Below are 20,523 nucleotides of genomic sequence, written 5' to 3'. Positions count from 1 at the left end.
CCAAATATTTCCCTGATTTGCAGTATTACTGCTACTTATTATAGCATCGGTAATGGCCATAACAACCACTATCAGTAATACAGAAGCACAGTGAGACTATAACACTGGTAATATAGCGGCACAATATTGCATTTGCGATTCCTACAATATCAATAGGAAGAGGCCCCTTTGGGCAGTGCATACAGCAAGTATTTTTATTATAACATTAACTAAATGCAGTTTTTTTTTTTTTCATCTGACACTAACAAAGTTTTTTGGTATCTATCAACTTAGGAGCATAAAACATCCAAATAAGTATTTCAAAATCAGTATGCATTTTAATGATTTTTTTTTTTTAATACAAACATTTTAAATACATACATTTTATTTTTAGGCCTTCCTGCCCTAGTAATCACCAACTTATACAGTAGATAAAACATACCTGTTCATTGTGCTCCAAGTTACCCCTTCTCTTTCTTCATATATCCTCACTTGGGTCCCCCTTTACACCCTTTAATGCCGCTGATTTTGGCAACACTGTCCGACAATGTAATCCTTATGAGCGCCTCCCTACTTCTCCACACCCCCCACGGATTTTAGCTTGCCAACCCTTTATTTTGGGAGAGATAGGGCCTATTTACAATATGCAGACATTTTGGGTGGAAAATGCCTGTGTAGTAGGCACTGAGCGGATTCCACCAAAATAATAAACTTGTTCATTCTTTTGGCGGAGTCTGGAATTTGAATTTTAAGAGTGCTTTCACACGTACAGTATCCTGCGCATATTTGATGCGCAGGATTTGAAGCTGGAGATTTCAATGTAAACTAAATGACTAAACACAGCTTTAAATATGCAGCTTCAAATTCTGTGCATCAAATATGTGCTGGATAATGTACGTGTAAGTACACCCTTAGGGTCTATTCACCCGTACAGTATTCTGCGCAGATTTGATGCTGGATTTCAAGTTGTGTTCAGTCATTCAGTCATCTGCAGCAGAAAATCCTGCGCATCAAATTTGCACAGAATACTGTAGTGTGAATAGACCCTTAAACGCCAAAGTGTGCACAGTCCAGCAGAATGCCATTGAAGCAATAGGAGCCTGATGCACCAGAATGTCTGAGCAGAATTTCTTAGCTATAAGCCACCACAGAGCTGTTATTGAAGATAAATGAGCATCTCAATAGCCTTACATTAAAAGTAAAAACTCATTTTTAGCCGGCTTAACCAGCACTGACATGAGCGTGAACTTTTTTGTGCACAGTTTTTAACAAACTCTGCTCCACTTCCAGCTTGAGAGTTTCTCCATCTCCTTTTACCTACTATGGCAGAACATTTATACAGTACAATAATAGAAATGGATTTGAGGTCCTGTGAGAAATAAGTTTCCCACAAGTCTTTCCAATAGATTTTATCCCTCTTGTGGCAGTACTTTCTCTGTGGCTATGACGGCATCACTGCTGATAAGTTCAGGTAGTGAATAACTGTGTTTTTGGACAAATAAAGACAAACACACACACTTGCAAGTTTTGTCGCTTTATTAAACTTTGCCAATAATTTTATAATATGTACCCTCAACTAAAGTACACAGTGTATGAAACTAGTGTTAAAGAGACAAATCCCTAACATTTATATATACAAATCATCATTTGGTCTGCCACATAACCCCAAGGAAGTCGTCATTGTGAAGGTCAATGTCACAAAACAACCCACCAAGGGGAACAATGTATTTTATGCAGTCTACTGCTCAGCTGGCACAAGGCTGATGTCCTTTGTGAGTAATATCTATGGATTTTCATGATACAGTGGGGTCAGGTGGTGGCTGTCGTCACGGCCTCCATCAAATAAGTATTAAACAATAGAAATCAGTGTCACACATTACTTTAAAAAATGTCACAACTCTACTGAAATTAGCAAAAGTGACCATCCACATAAGCTCCTTTTGTATTAGCTGAGATAATAAACTCTTGTAGACAATTTTGTGTCTTCATTTCACCAAGAACAATACACAGAACAAATGGAGACAGTCTACTATACTCTACTATACAATTACTTCAAAGCATGTCAAGTATATACACAAATATTGCCTGTGTGCTTTGCTGGTAGCCTTCGACCTACACAGAGTGAATTGACATTTCTGATTGTCACACACATAGAAAACAAGTCTATAGCATATTATTTTATTGGTATTAAGTTCTGCAGAAATGGAGACAACTACTGCAATACTTGTTCACGTGAAAATCACTGTCATATTTTGTTAAGGATTTGTCTCTTAAACCAGATGGTACATTACATACAGTTTTATTTTTTTTTACTCAAGAAAAACAACAGATATACCCAAGACCGACAAAACTTAGACATTTGAACGCACAACCATAATCACTTCTTAAGAATGATGGAAACAGAAGAGGAACCAGGTTCAGAACAGATCTAGAAGAACTTGAAGAACATCTATTTTAAGTCAAAAATCCAATGTAAGGTTAGGTTTTCTAGAGACATCATGTAGAAGGTTCTCTGGTAGTATTTTAGCTAAATTTTAGATGCTATTCAAAAATTGAGAACACTTCCAACTCTTCAGCTGACCTGTAGACCAGATGCTAATCTCTACATGAACAACGGAAGTCCAACCTGCTCTACATAAGTCATCACGTTGGACAAAATTTAAAGATCATAGCGCAACGGTCTATCTACAATATCTATGATCGGACATAATTGTATTATATGATGCCTCATAATGTTACCTGGTTGTTCAACTATGAGAAGACACAGTGTTTGGAGAAAAATGGATAAGAAGCACATATCTGCGTCTTACCAACACCTCATGGGAAAATAATAATAATAAGAAAAGTAAAAAACACATTGCTTTTTTTTTTTTACATCACTCACAACAAGAATTGTTTCTACATTCTTTAAAACAAAATAAATATATTTCAGTATCTCTAAAACAAAATAATCTATAATATTTCTACTAGCTGTTAAGGAAGAAATGTTCATTGTGCCAGCACCGTATTTGTATTCCTTCCTTATTAAGGGACCACCAACCTACTCAAGTGAAGAGGTAATCTGGTGGGAAGAGGGACAAAGACCTGCCTTGACATGGATATCTAACGTTGAGCAAGAAGGTTTTGTATTCGACAGTGGCTTTGGTAGGCAGAGTGCCTCGCGGGTACTTTAAAGAGCTCAGCTCAGGAACATAGTAGAGTGGTTTCTACCACTGTGGAGGCAATTCAGTGTATAATGACACCTAACTGATAAAGCCAAGGGGTAACAGAGCAGCCATCAATGGAAAGGCAAGGTTCCTCATCATTCAGTGTCCTATATTTTATTGGTCTGATAAACTTTCTAAACAATATCCATCAATTACCAGTCCAAAGTTTGATCCATTCTCATTAAACCTATAAAAAATCTGAAATATATCATATGAAAAGAAATAATAGCTGTGGGAACACTAGTGATAATCTACATAGTGTAATGTATTATCTAATGTATGCCACATATATTAACGTATCACTAACCATCAGCCCAATCCATCTACAATTAATATAATGGAAGGGAAAGAACTATGCTTCAAATTTGCTGTAATGTAATATAGTCACCTATTTCAAAGAAACTAAGCTTATTTAGATAATAACCAACACATCGAAGGCTATTCTAGGGGGAAAAGGGAACCTGTTATAACTTTCATGTTCCCCAAACCACAAGTCATTGTCATAGTCCCCGGTGGCTTCTATCTGCCCCACCAGTCTTGATTGATAGATCTATCCCTTTATGGGTATATCAACAATCCAATCCAATCATGGCCCGTATGGCGGGGAAAAGCCTCCAGGGATCACCCCAATGACTTTTGGTTTTCATAGCATGAAAATGATGACACGTATTTACTTTTAAAACACTGTTTGTTTGTTTGTTTTGCCATAGTAGGAAAAGGCTACTAGTTATGCAGTATCTTTGGATTAGTCCATTCTAAACTAGACATTTGTATGTATACATGGCATGCTTGTTGATGTTCTTATAACTTTATACTTCCTATTAGTTTGCTTCCTTCACGCCAATATTTTGTGTCAAAATCCCCTATTGCATTTCAAGTCACAGCCCCTTTTCACCTAGAAACATCAAATTTAAGTTAAGCCTTGCTGTTTGTTGAGCAAGCAACAACAATGAATGTACTGCATGCCAGGTAAGGCAGTTTTTTTTTCTTTGGGGGGGGGGGGGGGGGGGGGGGCAAATTAAGCCAGAATTCTATCACATTTGGTGTAGTAAATCTGCTGCACAGTATTTTAAATACACAGAAACACACAACATATTGGCAATTTATTTTTACAGGGAACCTGTCATGTTGAAAATGCAGTCCAATCTGCAGGGAGCATAATAGATTTCACAAGAAGCTGAGCAGATTGATATATAGTTTCATAGTAAAAATTCTAGTATAACTAATCATTCATTCATGTAAATCTCTGCTCATTTAAGTATCCTACTTCTACTTTTTTTTTTTTTTCCATTTCATCTTCTAAGAGTCAAAACTCTAAATTTTACACCAATGGGGCCATATGAGGGCTTGTTTTTGGTGGAACTCATTGTACTTTGTAATGACACCTTTAATTTTATAAACAAGCAAAAAGAAAAAAGAAAAGTAGAAAGAAATATTATTTGACACTTCTGACAGGCTGGACAGATACGGCCGTCACGCCCCCTCCCATAGACTTGCATTGAGCGGACGGGGCTGGACGTCACATCGGGGTGGAGTCATGACGTCACAGACCTCCGTTCCGGTGGTCGGGACCCAGACCCTCCAGAGCTTCCGGAGCAGAAACAGGTGGGTGCCGCATGCTATATCCCAGCGGCGGGACCCCCGCGATCAGACATCTTATCCCCTATTCTTTGGAAAGGGGATAAGATGTCTAGGGGTGGAGTACCCCTTTAAGGGTTGTGGTTCATCAAACATGCTGTTCAATCACACCTTCAGCATTAATAATGATTTTTGTGCATTTTTATTCTAGTGAAAAATTACACGCTAATGCAAAATGGCTTGACAGCGCCAATAAAGTGCTGAGTGGCATACGGAGGTTTCATTTGAACATGTAAAATGTCTAAAAATAGTCCTGACAGCACAACGGTTAATTATGTTAACATACCTCCCATTTTCATTATGACAGATTCCTTTTAAAAACAAGAGTCTCAGACTGCATCTCGTATTCCAAAATTGTGTGAAATTTTAAGCCCTACTTCCTGTTATGTTTGAACTACACCCCCAAAATGGATTACTTTGTTTTCTTATGTATATTTGTAGAGCTCCGCCCAATTCTTGGGCCTGAAAATTCTAAATTGTAGTAGCAACAACAGACTTGATGCAGATACTGAACGGTGGTCAAATCCAAGACTCAAATGCCACAAAACAGTAAAGTGTAGTTACAGAATCCTCTAAGGCTATGTTCACATGGCGTAAAATATGTGTAATGTCCATCCAGAAAATTTGCGGCAGACATTCCACAGACAGGGGAAACCGGCAGAACATGGACCCTCTCCACAGAGGACAATGCATTGCCGAGCAGATTCCGCAGGAAGAATTGGCATGTGAATTCTTTCTGCAGAGGCCAAAATCTGAATTTCCGCAGCAGAAACATCAGCCATACGCACGGTGATTGAAAATGGAATTTCCGAGCAGAATTTTTCTGCTGGATTCCGCTTGGAAATTTCACCATGTAAAAGAGGCCAAAGGATTTATATTTGTGGGTCCATAATTCTGTACAACATAACTTTTGGCTCATTATAATGGATGGATCTGAAGACTTTCTCATGTTTCCATCCACTTCAGCATTGTATGCACTTTTAGGCACATTCAAATGCATTAGTAGAAGACGACTCTCCATTTTCTACAGGTTTTTTTTTTCCAGTTCACAGAACAGTCCCCAAAAGAAGGGAGGTATCAGGAGGTGGGAAGGTGTGAGATGTTAATGTACAAACAATGAATAGTTAACAAACACAGACACGTTTTCACCATGTGCAGGTACAGCAATTTCACCTTAATTTACTTTGAACATCAAATAAAAATATAACAGCAGTAAACTGTCGCAAACCAATTTTAGTAATAAAAATACACATACATATTCACCAAGACATATGCAAATGGCATAAAAATAAAACAAACATAAAAAAAAGCTGTCAGCTTACAAGATACAATTTGGGATAATGATCTATGAACAAAGTTCATCATAGTTATTTAATACTGATGTTACTCATTTTTTGGTTTTACATTCTGTTACTCTACTACCTTGCATGTCCAGTAGGTGGAGCTTTAATTTCTAGGACTTGTTGTTGGGGGGGGATCAGGCATACACTTTGGTCAGAGTGGTGTTGGCTTGTAGTAGCCATTTATTTATTGATTGATATTTGTGTTTTAATTAATCTTTTTTTTTTTTTTTTTTTTTAACTCCGTGAAGTTATGGCATATGATGGCAGGAGTACCAGTTTAGCTGTACTGATCACCTGAATTTGTTCAAAATGATTTCTACAAAGATATATACTCTTATTAAATACAGAAAAATACAGTGAAAATCGAAGAAATGTTACTAAAGATTTGTCTAAAAAAAAAAGATTTCTAGATTTCACTGAAATTGTAATCACAACATCTTGTGTGAGTGCTAAACATCTGCCACATTTGCCTACAACTTTAGGTTGAAACTCACCCACAGTGATACACTATATGCCAGATGTCCAATTTATACAAGGTCTACAGATGCACAGATATTCACATAAGCATGTGCCATAGACAACATCAAGAGCCTGTGAGAAATATTTGTTAATTATATATATTCATCTCTATCTAGAATCCCTCAGCTGATGCTGGCCATAGGACATTTATTTACAAGAAACCCATGTCACATGCCTAGAATGTTTGGAAAAGATAAAGGAACATAAAATATACAACAAAAAACAACATTGGTCTCTGCACTCTTATTGCCATGTCATAAAAGATGCTAAATTAAAAGGGAAATATACAGAAAATCTATTACTTTCCAATAAGGCCAAAATAAATAATTTTCTACACCATTTTAAAATAAAAGCCGCTTACCAGCAATATAAAAGCTATGACCGATTTTTTTATTGCAACCATTTTTGTATTGTGCCAATGCGTTGCTAAAATTTTTTTTTTTTTACCATCTGCAGTGGTTACAGACTACAAACTCCAATATTGTACTCCTTGCCTTTTGACCCCCTACTTTTTGTTAGAATACAGATGTAGCCACTGCCAAACACATCAGCGGCGCACTAATCTTTTTTTTTATGGTGCGGTATATTGTGTACGTGCCATGGAAAGTATGTATAGAAGCAGGGACTTCTGTCTATAGCAGGACTCCCTACTCCTGTGGGTACAGTACTGTATTGAGCGGTGATGCACACAGTACTGTATTGAGCGGTGATGCACACAGTACTGTATTGAGCGGTGATGCACACAGTACTGTATTGAGCGGTGATGCACACAGTACTGTATTGAGCGGTGATGCACACAGTACTGTATGCATAAACACTCACTGTGCATTCACCAGCAATTGGTTTGGTGAATGCAGAAAGAGGCGATGCTCACAGTACTGTATTGAGCGGTGATGCACACAGTACTGTATTAAGCGGTGATGCACACAGTACTGTATTGAGCGGTGATGCACATAGTACTGTATGCATAAACACTCACTGTGCATTCACCAGCAATTGGTTTGGTGAATGCAGAAAGAGGGGATGCTCACAGTACTGTATTGAGCGGTGATGCACACAGTACTGTATTAAGCGGTAATGCACACAGTAGTGTATTGAGCGGTGATGCACATAGTACTGTATGCATAAACACTCACTGTGCATTCACCAGCAATTGGTTTGGTGAATGCAGAAAGAGGTGATGCTCACAGTACTGTATGCATTGCCACTTTCGTACATGTATAGATATCACACCTGCCCAATGCCAAGATGTACCAGGCATGTGTAAAGGTTGAAGGATGCTGGTGGACTGTGCTAGCATGATGTGTTTAGCAGCAGCTACATTTGTACATTCAGTAGGTTAGCGTAAAGTAGGCAGCAGGTAAAAAGGAATAGGACTGCAGGACCAGACTACCCAGGGTTTGCTTGTAGTCTGTAGCAATGGAGCCACATAGTTTTGCATAGTAGCTGTGGACAGAAAAAAAAGGCAGATTTTAATAAAGACTTTTTTCTTTTTTTTTTTTAAACTGCATCTTTTTTTACATTTTAGGTGCATTGGAGGAATAAAAAATTTTGGATGCACAGGTGTAAATAGCCTTTAGGTTTAGATGTAGCAGAGCTTGAACTGTCATTTATTTTTCTTTATGTAATGTGAGAATGGCAAGATAATAAACTTTAAAGCATCGTTTCCCAACCAGTGTGCCTCCTGCTATAGCAAAACTACAACTCCCAGCATGCCCGGACAGCGAATGGGAATGCTAGAAGTTGTAGTTTTGCAACAGCCAGCAAACTGACTGGGAAACACAGCTTTAAAGTGTTACTGTCATTGATATTAACTATTGACATGTCGCACAGGCATATCAAAAGTTAAAGTGGTACTGCAGAGAAAAGCAACTTATCCCCCATCCACAGGATAGGGGATAAGTGTCAGTCTGCTGGGACCCCACGATCTCCTGAACGGGTCTGGCTCTCTGACAGGAGTGTGTGCTGAGGTTGGCACATGATCCATTCTTTCTGAACACAGGCATCTCCGGCGCTCCCATAGAAATGGGCGGGGTGCCGAGCGGGAGATCGCGGGGGGCCCCAGTGGTCGGACTCCCCGTTATCTGACACTTATTAGTTTTTTTGATGGACTACCTCTTTAACATTTGATATGTCTGTGCAAAATTTTAATAAGTAATATTAATCACAGTAATGCTTCAAATTCAAAATTGTGGAACATTTTGCCCTCCAAAGTGCACAGACATTTCTCTTTTATTCCTTATAAGCCATAACCTATCACAGACCAGTTTGTGGGACAGTTTGATTTAAAAAAAAAAAAAAATGTTGGCTGGTATATAGCAAGTTTACCTGCAGTCCTATGTAAAACCACAGGTAAAACATTCTGATATCATGGCACAACATGCTAAATGACAAACTCAACACTGCTGTATCTACATAGTGCTCTGGCCTTAGACTACATCTGTATGGAGAAAGGGATAGAAATTCTAGACATCCATATTATGACTGCTGATTGTAATACATCTTACAGAATAGCAGAATGCACAAACTAAGCTCAGGGCACTGTCAGAAGTTTAGATGTTGTAAACTTGGATTCTGCAAGACGACCGGCCCGTCACCACCAAATGCCCCTCTCAGAATACTCTGTTTTCTACCGCACGTGTAACAAAAGCCTAGACTATACTCATGTACTAGGAGTATACAGTAATGCTTGTCTTTTGGATGGCAAACACTAGAAGTGGTAATATGCAGTCTGAATGTACCCCGCACTGGGGTAAGGGGATCTTATGAGATTCTCAGAATCTTTCTTGACATGCTTTCACTGAATCCATGTAAAGTCCCAGTCCTGCTTTGCCTTGGTGGAGACTCCCTCTTTTCTATGTGCATCGATGACGCTGGATGATACCAGCTTGTTAAAGCACACACTGAAAATGAAATAGAAAAATTATATATATTTATATAAGAAAAAAATTTCTGATGGCTTTAACATGGATCCTTCGTGTGAAGTAAATACGGGGATCTCCCTTCAAAAACTGTATGCCACATTTGGGTCTTGGCCTTTCCCTGAGTCATCGCGCTGTCCTTCATATGCCAAGACGCCTATTTAAAAAAAGCTGCAAGAAATGGGGATAAAATTGTTGTAAATAAGCAGATTAACTATGATGGGCAAATAGACTAAAAATATTTGGCTGCAATACTTCAGCATCAAATGTGCTTAAAGGGGTATTCCAGGCAAAACCTTTTTTGATATATATCAACGGGCTCCGGAAAGTTAAACAGATTTGTAAATTACTTCTATTAAAAAATCTTAATCCTTCCAATAGTTATTAGCTTCTGAAGTTTTCTGTCTAACTGCTCAATGATGATGTCACATCCCGGGAGCTGTGCATGATGGGAGAATATCCCCATAGGAACTGCACAGCTCCTGGGACGTGAGTCATCATTGAGCAGTTAGACAGAAAACAACTTAACTTCAGAAGCTAATAACTATTGGAAGGATTAAGATTTTTTAACAGAAGTAATTTACAAATCTGTTTACATAAAAAAAAGTTTTGGCCTGGAATACCCCTTTAAAGAGAATGTCCCAGCTCCTTTTCTGGCTAAGAGCTGCTCACATTGCTTGATAAGCTGTTAGGGTAGAAAAGCAAACTGTACCTTTTCTGGAGCGGATAGTGGTTTCCAGACTTATAAAATCTCCTTTCTATTTATCAGCCAAGTGTCAAGAAGGCGAGACTAAGCTGCTTAAAGGGGAACTCCATCCCTAGACATCTTATCCCCTATCAAAGGATAGGGGATAAGATGTCTGACCGCGGGACCCCCGCGATCAGACATCTTATCCCCTATCCTTTGGATAGGGGATAAGATGTCTAGGGATGGAGTACCCCTTTAAGGTCCTGGCGCACTTCCTTGCCCGCCCTTAGCGCCTCCTTTGTTGATGAATAGGGCTCTTAACATCAAGGAGGGACTGTGAGGTGAAGGTGGGTGAGGGGGCATGCCATGCTGTGGCACCTGAGCAGCTTGAATCCGCCTCCATGACACTTGGCTGAGAAATAAAGGAGATTTTACAATTTTGGCAGCCAACACCAGCTCCAGGAAAGGTGCGGGTTACTTTTATACCTTAACAGCTATCTAATGGTGTCTGCAGCTCTTAGCAGCAAATACAGCTGACAGATTCCCTTTAAAGTCAATCAATCATGTCTCCAATATGAGGACAACATAGAATAGAAAGAGATACATTTTTTATGCTTCGGTTTGGTATTTTTTAGGTAAAAAGGTTTGCAAATGTTGCTAGGACCCATAGAGGAAGCAATTATTGTTTCCCGCACTCACACACAGTCACTGATAGCTCCCTCCGTATACAGTCTCATGCAGTAAAAGCTGCCAATCATTCACAAAAAGTCGCAAAAGCATTGATACGCCAAATTTGCACCTTTTTTTACACAAAAAAAGATTTGTATAATGCTACATAAATTGTCCATAATATTTACTGATAACACGCACACAAAAAAAAGACAAGGATAAAGACAAACCACAGTGTTATATGGAGGAGGTTACACAGGAGCATAACACTGGTGAGCGGCCATTTATTGACTATTCATGGGGCAGGTGGATGATATGAATTATACTTAAATGTAGATAAGACTTCTATAGAATGTAGTGTATCATGCTGAGTTACCGTCTATTAATAATCCCATACTAAGAGAACAAGCAGGCACCTTCCAAGCACACAACATAAAGGTACTGACACCCCATGCTTGACTAACATTACAAGGCCGCATGGCATCCGGTAATAATGAATTGTGATTATACAATAGAAGAGTTTTAATGGAAGTCGTCCTCCAGAAGGAAGTGCAGCTCCATGTAAAATTAACCATTATTGCTTCACCTTCTGAAGGGGGTTTTGGTCAAGACAAACTCTTTTCATTTGGCCCAGTCGGACACTTAGCTCATAGGTGGCTTGAGTAAACCCATTACGATAAAGCAAAGGATTCCTCATTGGAATCCATAGTCACTAAAGACACCCACTGACTACAGGGCCCCTTTGTCCCATTTGTTTAAAGTACATTCACATTATGTTTCTTTGTGCAGCTAAAAGATGATAAGAGATATGTGACCACCAATACTGGAGAGGACATGCAAGCCTGACATGCTTTAAAGGGGTACTCCGGTGTTCCAGTGATCTGAAAATTTTGTTTAGAACGCGTCCCCTCGTGATGTCACACCACGTCACCTCTATTAATGTGTATGGAAGGGGGGGGCAGGTCAGCTGACAGGCCCCCTCTCATAGACATGAATGGAGGGGGTGCGGTGTGATGTCACTACCACTGCTGCAGGAACACAGAGTTTGTGTAGAACACCGGGTGTGGGAGTTCGTGGGGGGCCCCAGCAGCGGGCCCCCCACGATCAGACATCTTATCCCCTCTCCCTTGGATAGGGGATAAGATGTCTAGTAGCGGAGTACCCCCTAATACATAAGACTTATCTAACTAGTAATGTGTCCACATGGACTGCAAGAGGCCGGATGGTGCTTGAAGGCCAAGGGCCCCACGGTTTATCTACCTTCTGTCCTTTTTTGAGCTTTCGTTGTTCATGCTGAGTGCTTTCCACACAGTAGTTTTAGGCATTTCATCTGAGATATTAATGTCAGAAGGATCGCATCTGAAAAACATGAGCATCATAGTAAAGAAAGGGAACTTCATGAATATGTTTTACTTTTCCCATCACAGATATAGAACCCTCTGCCTGCCCCCTCCATGGGGACTTTACAAAGGCAGCCCAGAGATTTCCATATAGTCATTCATAATAAATAAACTAAGGAAGAAATCAAATAGCAAGAAAAAAGAAGCCACCATGCATAATATATTGAGTGTAGATATCTATTGATCTAGCCTTACCTTGAATTATTGTTTTTCCCAGGGCTGCCCAGTAATTTCCTAGTTTCTAAGGGAAGCTGGACTCCTTTGTCATCTGAAGCCTGGAGCATTTTTTCTGCCTCCTAGAACAAGTTTCCAGTAGTTACTGAAATGTAATATTTCTGCTCTTTGTTTATAAGACATATATTCAATGTGTAACATTAATACAATTAAGGCAAAGCTATTACAGTGGTCCCTCAAGTTACAATATTAATTGGTTCCAGGACGACCATTGTATGTTGAAACCATTGTATGTTGAGACCATAACTCTATGGAAACCTGGTAATTGGTTCTGAAGCCACCAAAATGTCATCCAAAAATAGGAAAAAGTGAGGATTAAAGAAAAATAAGTAGATAAGTAATAGAGATAAAGCAAATCCTTACATATAAAAGTAATAAAGATCTGCTGGGAGCTGTAATCACTGTCTATGTAGAGGACAGGAGCTTCTTCAGGGTCATGTACAGTACACACAGTGTCCCAAAAAAGTAAAATGAAGCCGCCCTCACCTGGAGCAGCTATCCCTGGCACAGGTAAAGAGTACAGAACATGTAATACCTCCCTGTACTGTAGGGGGCGCTACCAGACAGGAATTCAGTGCATGCACTTCAGTAATACAGGTGTTTTACCAGTAAATGCCCATTCTTATTGGTCGATTTTTCCAGCCATTGACACATTTCACAGATCTGGACTGTCCGTAGCATTGTATGTTGAGTCTGGTTTCAAGTTACAATGGTCCAGAAAAGACCATTGTATGTTGAAACTATTGTATGTTGAGGCCATTGTAAGTTGAGGGATCACTTTTTGGTATTGGTAAGGGTATTAGACTCTGCAGACAAATCGGGCTAGAAGTCATATGTAGCTTTTTAAAAGTACAGTAGTCCCTCAACTTACAATGGCCACAGGTTAAAATATTTTTAGCATATTATGGACCATTGTAACTTGAAACCAGACTAAACATACAATGTTATGGACAGTCCAGATCTGCAAAACGTGTAACTGTCTGGAAGAACCGACCAATCAGAATGGGCATTCACTGGTAAAACCCTGTATTACTGAAGTGCATGCTTTAAATTCCTGTCTGGTAGCGCCCCCTACAGTACAGGGAGGTATTACATGTTCTATACTAATCTTCACCTGCGCCAGGGTTTGCTGCTCCTATGGACACCAGGCAAAGATGCCTTTAATTGACTTTTTTTTAGGATACTGTGTATACTGCACAGGACCCTGAAAAATCTCTTGTCCTCTGTAATAGATAGTGATTTACAGCTCCCAGCAGCTGCTTCTTACTTTATATGTACAGATTTGCTATATATATATATATATATATATATATATATATATATATATATATATACACACATATCACATATACTACCTGTTTTGTCTTTAATCCTCAATTTTTACTATTTTTGGATGACATTTTGGGGCTTCAGAACCAATAACCAGTTATGGTCTCAACATACAATGGTCATTCTGGAACCGAATAATATTGCAACTTGAGTGACCACTCTATTAACTATATCATAACAGCAGTTATAAAAAAAAACATTACATGCATCTTTATACAGCATTGTAGTGCCATCTGGTGGTAGCAATGGGAAATACAGATTTGCAAAGACCAGAATTTACACTGATACCTAGTGTAAGCATTGGAAGTGGATATCTAGCTCACTGTGTTCCAGGACCAATTTGTAGTAATCTGGTCATGTGCATCGTGCATTGTCATACTGAGTGAGGAATGGAATCCCACTACTGTACATCGGATGTATCAAAAGCACTATAAAAAGGGAAGACTTGCAGTTGTCACCACCATCACCACTATTATTACAACAGTGCTATTAAGGACAACGACAACCAACCTAACTAAGAATAAAGCGGAAGTGTAAGACAAAGTACCACTATAAATAACAGTGGTCACATATTATCTAGGCCAGTGGTCTACAATTTGTGGACCTCCAGCTGTTGCAAAACTACAACTCTCAGCATGCCCAGACAGTCCAAGCATGCTGGGAGTTATAGTTCTGTAATATCTGGCACTTCAGATGTTGCAGTGCTACAACTCCCAGCATGCCCGTACAGTTTTGGAATGCTGGGAGTTGTAGTTTTGCAACATCTGGAGGGGCACAGTTTGTAGACCACTATACAGTGATATCCAAACTGTAGACCTCCAGATGTTGCAAAACTTCAATCCCCAGCATGCTCAGACAGTCAAGCATGCTTAGTGTTGTAGTGCTGCAACATCTGGCCCTTCAGATGTTGCAGAACTACAACTCCCAGCATGTCAGGACAGTCTGGGCATGCTGAGAGTTGTAGTTTTGCAACATCTGGAGGTCTTCAGTTTGGAAACCACATACTTAGCGGTCTCCAAACTGTTCTTCCCCAGTTGTTGCATAACTACAACTCTTAGCATGCCTTTCGGCTGTCAGTGCATGCTGGGAGTTATAGCTTTGCAACAGCTGTAGGCACACTGGTTGGGAAACACTGAGCTAGAGTCTGTTTCCTAACTCAGTGATTACAACCCGTGTGCCTCAAGCTGTTGTAAAACTACAACTTCCAGAATGCACTGACAGACTGTACATGCTGGGAGTTGTTGTTTTGCAACAGCTGGAGGTCCAGTTTTTGGAGACCACTGCTTTACAACACAACCACATGTCATGTGTTTAAATAGCAGCTTATTCAATAAGCTAAAGCTTAAAGGGGTACTCCAGTGGAAAACTAAATTAATCAACTGGTGTCAGAAAGTTAAGCAGATTTGAAAATTACTTCCATTTAAAAATCATAATCCTTCCAGTACTTATTAGCTGCTTTATAATGCAGAGGAAGTTCTTTTCTTTTTGAATTTTCCTGTCTGACCACAGTGCTCTCTGCTGACACCTCTGTCCATGTCAGGAACTGTCCAGAGTAGGAGCAAATTCCCACAGCAAACCTCTCCTGCTCTGGACAGTTCCTGACACGGACAGAGGTGTCAGCAGAGAGCATTGCGGACAAGACAGAGAAGAAATTCAAAAAGAAAAGAACTTCCTCTGTAGCATACAGCTGCTAATAAGTACTAGAAGGATTAAGATTTTTAAATAGTAGTAATTCACAAATCAGTTTAACTTTCTGGCACTAGTTGATTTAAAAAAAAAAAAAAAAATGGTTTTCAACTGGAGTACCCCTTTAATATAAAATGCTTCATATGTAAATGTAACCGACTAAATAGAAATTTGCAGGATGACAAAATATCAGTCTTGCATCCAACCTATGTCGCTTAAGTCATATTATTGTATAATAAATCTATCTTTTAAAGGTTCACATTGGGTGAATGGGTTTTAGAAGGACGCACAGCCGCACGTCTTTTGTTCTGCATGCCTCCAGCCCTCACCTCCATTTCCTTGGCTTTGTTCTTCGCATCCTCCAGCTTCTTCTTCTTACTCTCCGGCATCAGGTCATCCAGCCAGCTCAGCTCCCGGCTTGTGAAAAAAAAATCCATGACTTTGCGGACAAACACCAGAGCCAGGACCTATCACGGGCAGATAAGTCCGTAGTGTTACCATAAGGAGGAGCACAAGGCAAGAGTGATATAATTCTATACATGATATCTTCTAGGCAAACAGGGTGTCTTATATACATTGCACAACAGCTCATTATCACTACGGGTTTCACAAGATCAGAACGCTCACACCTTATACCCATTCATCTCTTCACCTCCCTCTGTGACACATGGTTCATTTTTAGCTTGGGTTTTATGGGAAGCCTTTATGTGGCTCAATCATTTATCAGATCTTCAGGTTTTCTGTACTTTGACAGCAAGAATAGCACAGTCCGCAGGACTATTCAAGCCGCCAAAATATTTGTAGAACCAAATGCCCAGGAGATGGTCCTGGGGTTAAACCATATAACAAAAAAACAAACCCCACACCTAGGACCAGTTCCAGGTAGGGATGCAAGACCCCTCTAAGTGCACCTTCCCTTAAAACTTAGCATTTATTTCATTAGTATAAAATGTAACTTCTAAGGAAACCTAATAGTTAAAAGCCCAGCAGGTTCACCACTGTAAATGTACACACACTCTCATTCAAGAGTATATCAGTGCCCTGTACCTGCAGCGCTACAGGGCCTCATTGGTGGATACACTGCTGTTATTAAAACTGTAAATGCACTGCCTCCCCTACATGTTTTTATGACCTCAGTCATGTCATCAGGGGTATCTGAGGCAAATGGTGGATACACTGCTGTTATTAAAACTGTAAATTCATTGCCTCCCCTACATGTTTTTGTGACCTCAGTCACGTCATCAGGGGGTATCTGAGGCAAATGGCATATGCCTCAGATGACCATTTTAGGAACTGTCCAGAGCAGCATATGTTTGCTATGGGGATTTTCTCCTGTTCTGGACAGTTCCTAAAATGGACAGCAGAGGTCAGCAGAGAGCACTGTGGTCATGACATCAGAGGAAATGCATTTCTTTTTTTGGATTTCTCTTTAGTATACAGCCCCTAAAAAGTACTGGAAGGATTAAGATTTTTTAATTGAAGTGATTTACAAATCTGTTTAACTTTCTGGCACCAGTTGATTTAAAAAAAAAAAAGTTTTCCAAGGGAGTACCCTTTAACAACTTTTAGTAAGCAAGTGTCCGCTTCTCCAGAGCAGAACGATGCAGGCAGCGCTAATTGCATTGTCTGCATCATAGAGGAAGCGCCGTCAGGGGAGGGAGCAGTGTTCCCTTGTCTTGGGCCACGCTTGGCTATTCATTTGTATTGGTGCCTTAAAACACACAGATACAAATAAATGTGGGGAGAGCAAATCCATTCTCTGGCCAGTTCCCTGAACCGTCTGGGGGTCTGGACAATTGGCAGTATCTGGACTGCTACTATAGAATATTATACTTGATGAGCACAACTTTAGTCTGTCTACTTTTCTTCCTGTTACTGCAGCTGTTACAGCAGTGTCAGGCTCCACCACACACAGGACACACTAAATTATCTACTCACATCACATAGCAGAGATAGGCAGTGCCATAAAGTAAGGTGTGTAACTCTATACCTCTGGAGTAATCAGTCTATGCACCTACTTCCTACTATATATCCTGGTCCCATAAAGATAGCAGCAGCAGGATTACAACAGGAGAAATACAGATAGTGCTGGGTAGGGAGGAGATTAGGAGAATCTGAGAACTGCCAGAAGGGATCTTTTAGGTGTTTATATAATCCTGCAGTGCACAGGAATTGAGCTAATCCTGGACAGACTTGTTCTTGTGACATATAAAGCCATGTGATGTTCTGGTGTAGTGGCCACATGACCCAGTTACAGCAATGGAATTTATGGATGCAACTGAGCTAGAATGAAACAGATGAAACTGTAGGAATAGTGGTGGATAGTGTGTTTTATAGGGTCAAGAGATTGAGTGCTTCTTTAATGTATCATTAACTAAATATATAAGATAAACTTGGCAATCAAGCTATGATGCAAAGGGTTTTTTATCATCACAGTCCATGCATTGTATTCAATAAATTGATGTTTCTGTCCCACCAGGACCTTCCTCAGAATAATACAGGACTGGTGCAGAGGAGAGTATAGTGAAAGATGGCAAAGTGCCGTGCAATGGAGGTACTGTGTAGCATGACCGAAGCCACAGAAGCCGCTACACGCTACAGTACCTCCATTGCACGGCACTTGGCCGTCTTTCACTATACTCTGCTCCACACCAGTCCTGTATTATTATGAGGAATAATAGTTTAAGAGGATTGGGATTCCTACTTGGGCACCTATTAAGAGGGAGTGTCATATTTTGTGCGCATTAACTAAATATATGTAACATTTTCCGAGCATAGTGGTTATGAGGTTCTCAATAGGAGAGACTCACAAATAAAAATGATGCTTCTCTTTCTAGGGAAAGTGTAAAGAGGATCCTCAAGAAGAACTCTAACCCTCTTAAAGGGGTACACTGCCCCTAGACATCTTAAGTATAGGGTATAAGATGTCTGATCGCAGGAGTCCCGCTGCTGGGGACCCCCGCGATCTCTCACTGCTGCACCCAGCGTTTGTTTAGCGCGTCGGGCGCAGCGCTGGATCGCTTGATGCTCGTGACGTCAAGGCCACGCCCCCTCAATGCAAGTCTACGGGAGGGGTCATGACGTCAGTCATCTTCGGCATCACGAGCAGGACGCGGCCATGACGTCATGAGCCTCTGCCCAGCATCGCCAGTCATCCAGCACCGAACGAAGTTTGCTCTGAGTACCGGATGGCTAGGGTGCCACATTCGAGATCGCGGGGGTCCCCAGCAGCGTGACCCCCGCGATCAGACATCTTCTCCCCTATCCTTTGGAAAGGATAGGGGCAACAAATCCTGAGTGCAAGTCTTCAGATTGATCCTCTTTCCTTCTGGCTTTGAAATAAATCCCAATCAATTTCTAAAACTCTGTAGTTAGAATGAAATACTGACTTCCCTCTAAAACAGTAGTCAGAGAAACTCCAGTGAAAACTGAAGCTACCCGAGTACCTTCATATGTATGAGCCAGACAGTAGGTATTGTGTGCAGATGATGTGGCACCAGAATTTGGAACCGTGCCATTTCTCAGGGCCATATGTACATTTGGGCTATCTTACGGTGATGCAGAGGTATGGATGGGTGACATTTTACCTATGTTCTAAGACTCAGATTTAAAAAAAGGAAAACAGTTGCAAGCAGATAAATTCTCTGACGAGAATACCAGAATATCGATAAATATTTTACCATCATAGGGAACACAATTGCAGCTGGAGATGCCTTAATAACCCAAAGGAGAACCAGACAAGTGAGCTGAATTATAGTGAAAAGATGGACTTTGCGCAGAGGAACATGCCGCAGGTAGATGAAGTCAGGTTGATGTTTGGCCGGCATTGCAAACAGAAGGAGACGGTCGAAGAACTGCAAATAGAAAACAGAAAACTCAAACATGAACCGTTCTTTAAAGAGACAAATTAGCTTCATTTGGTTTTAGATTATGCTAATTGTATATCAGTCTGGTGTAAACACTGTATAACATAATACACATAGAGAATAAACATATTTTCCTTGGATTCAGCAGCTGCGCCAATGCATATATTAGCTTTGATCATTGGGATTAAATGTTTTAGAAATCTAAATGATTGCGATGTATCTGTTTTTACCAATTATATTTTCTACGAGTGTATGGCTGGATTCATACAAGCATAATATGGACATATTTCTGCATCCCTATAATGGCCACAAGTCCCTGCCTGACCGTCGACCTAAAGACCTGAACTGACACCATGATAGTGATCTATTGGGCAGACTAGATGGGCCGAATGGTTTTAAAGGGGTACTCCGCCCCTAGACATCTTATCCCCTATCCAAAGGATAGGGGATAAGATGTCAGATCGCCGCGGTCCTGCTGCTGGGGAGCCCCGGGAACCCCGCTGCGGCACCGCGCTATCATTACAGCACAGAGCGAGTTCGCTCTGTACGTAATGACGGGGGCGATACAGGGGCCGGAGCATCGTTACGTCACGGCTCCGCCCCTCGTGACATCACGGCCCACCCCTTTCAATACAAGTCTATGGGAGGGGGCGTGGCGGTCGTCACGCCCCCTCCCATAGACTTGCATTAAGGGGACGGGCCGTGATGTCACGAGGGGCGGAGCCGTGACGTAACGATGCTCCGGCCCCTGTATCGCCCCCGTCATTACGTACAGAGCGAACTCGCTCTGTGCTGTAATGATAGCGCGGTGCCGCAGCGGGGTTCCCGGGGCTCCCCAGCAGCAGGACCGCGGCGATCTGACATCTTATCCCCTATCCTTTGGATAGGGGATAAAATGTCTAGGGGCGGAGTACCCCTTTAATCTGCTGACACATTCTCTGTTTTTATGATGCTCTCAGTTCATGATATTAGCCCTGTAGTTGAGACGAATAAAACAAACTGGCTTCAATGAAGAAAACCGGTTCACACGGCGCTGAACGACCAG

General features: G+C 40.7%; 1 protein-coding gene across 1 annotated transcript in view; it reads right to left on the bottom strand.

The window, feature by feature from the left end:
* Positions 1 to 1,497: 1,497 nt before the first annotated feature.
* Positions 1,498 to 20,523, bottom strand: part of LOC130358828 (electroneutral sodium bicarbonate exchanger 1) — a 223,036-nt gene continuing 204,010 nt past the window's right edge. The window contains exons 21-25 of the mRNA XM_056562680.1: positions 19,293 to 19,466; positions 15,942 to 16,079; positions 12,559 to 12,659; positions 12,224 to 12,322; positions 1,498 to 9,777 (exon numbers count right to left, since the gene is read on the bottom strand). Coding sequence (XP_056418655.1) covers positions 9,768 to 9,777; positions 12,224 to 12,322; positions 12,559 to 12,659; positions 15,942 to 16,079; positions 19,293 to 19,466 — 522 coding nt within the window. The 3' untranslated portion in view covers positions 1,498 to 9,767. The remainder of the gene's footprint in view (positions 9,778 to 12,223; positions 12,323 to 12,558; positions 12,660 to 15,941; positions 16,080 to 19,292; positions 19,467 to 20,523) is intronic.

Source organism: Hyla sarda, chromosome 2, assembly GCF_029499605.1.
Source record: "Hyla sarda isolate aHylSar1 chromosome 2, aHylSar1.hap1, whole genome shotgun sequence".
In the NCBI taxonomy this organism is placed as follows: Eukaryota; Metazoa; Chordata; class Amphibia; order Anura; family Hylidae; genus Hyla; species Hyla sarda.
The sequence above is the reverse complement of the archived record's forward strand: the minus strand, read 5'-3'. Positions and strand labels throughout refer to the sequence as shown.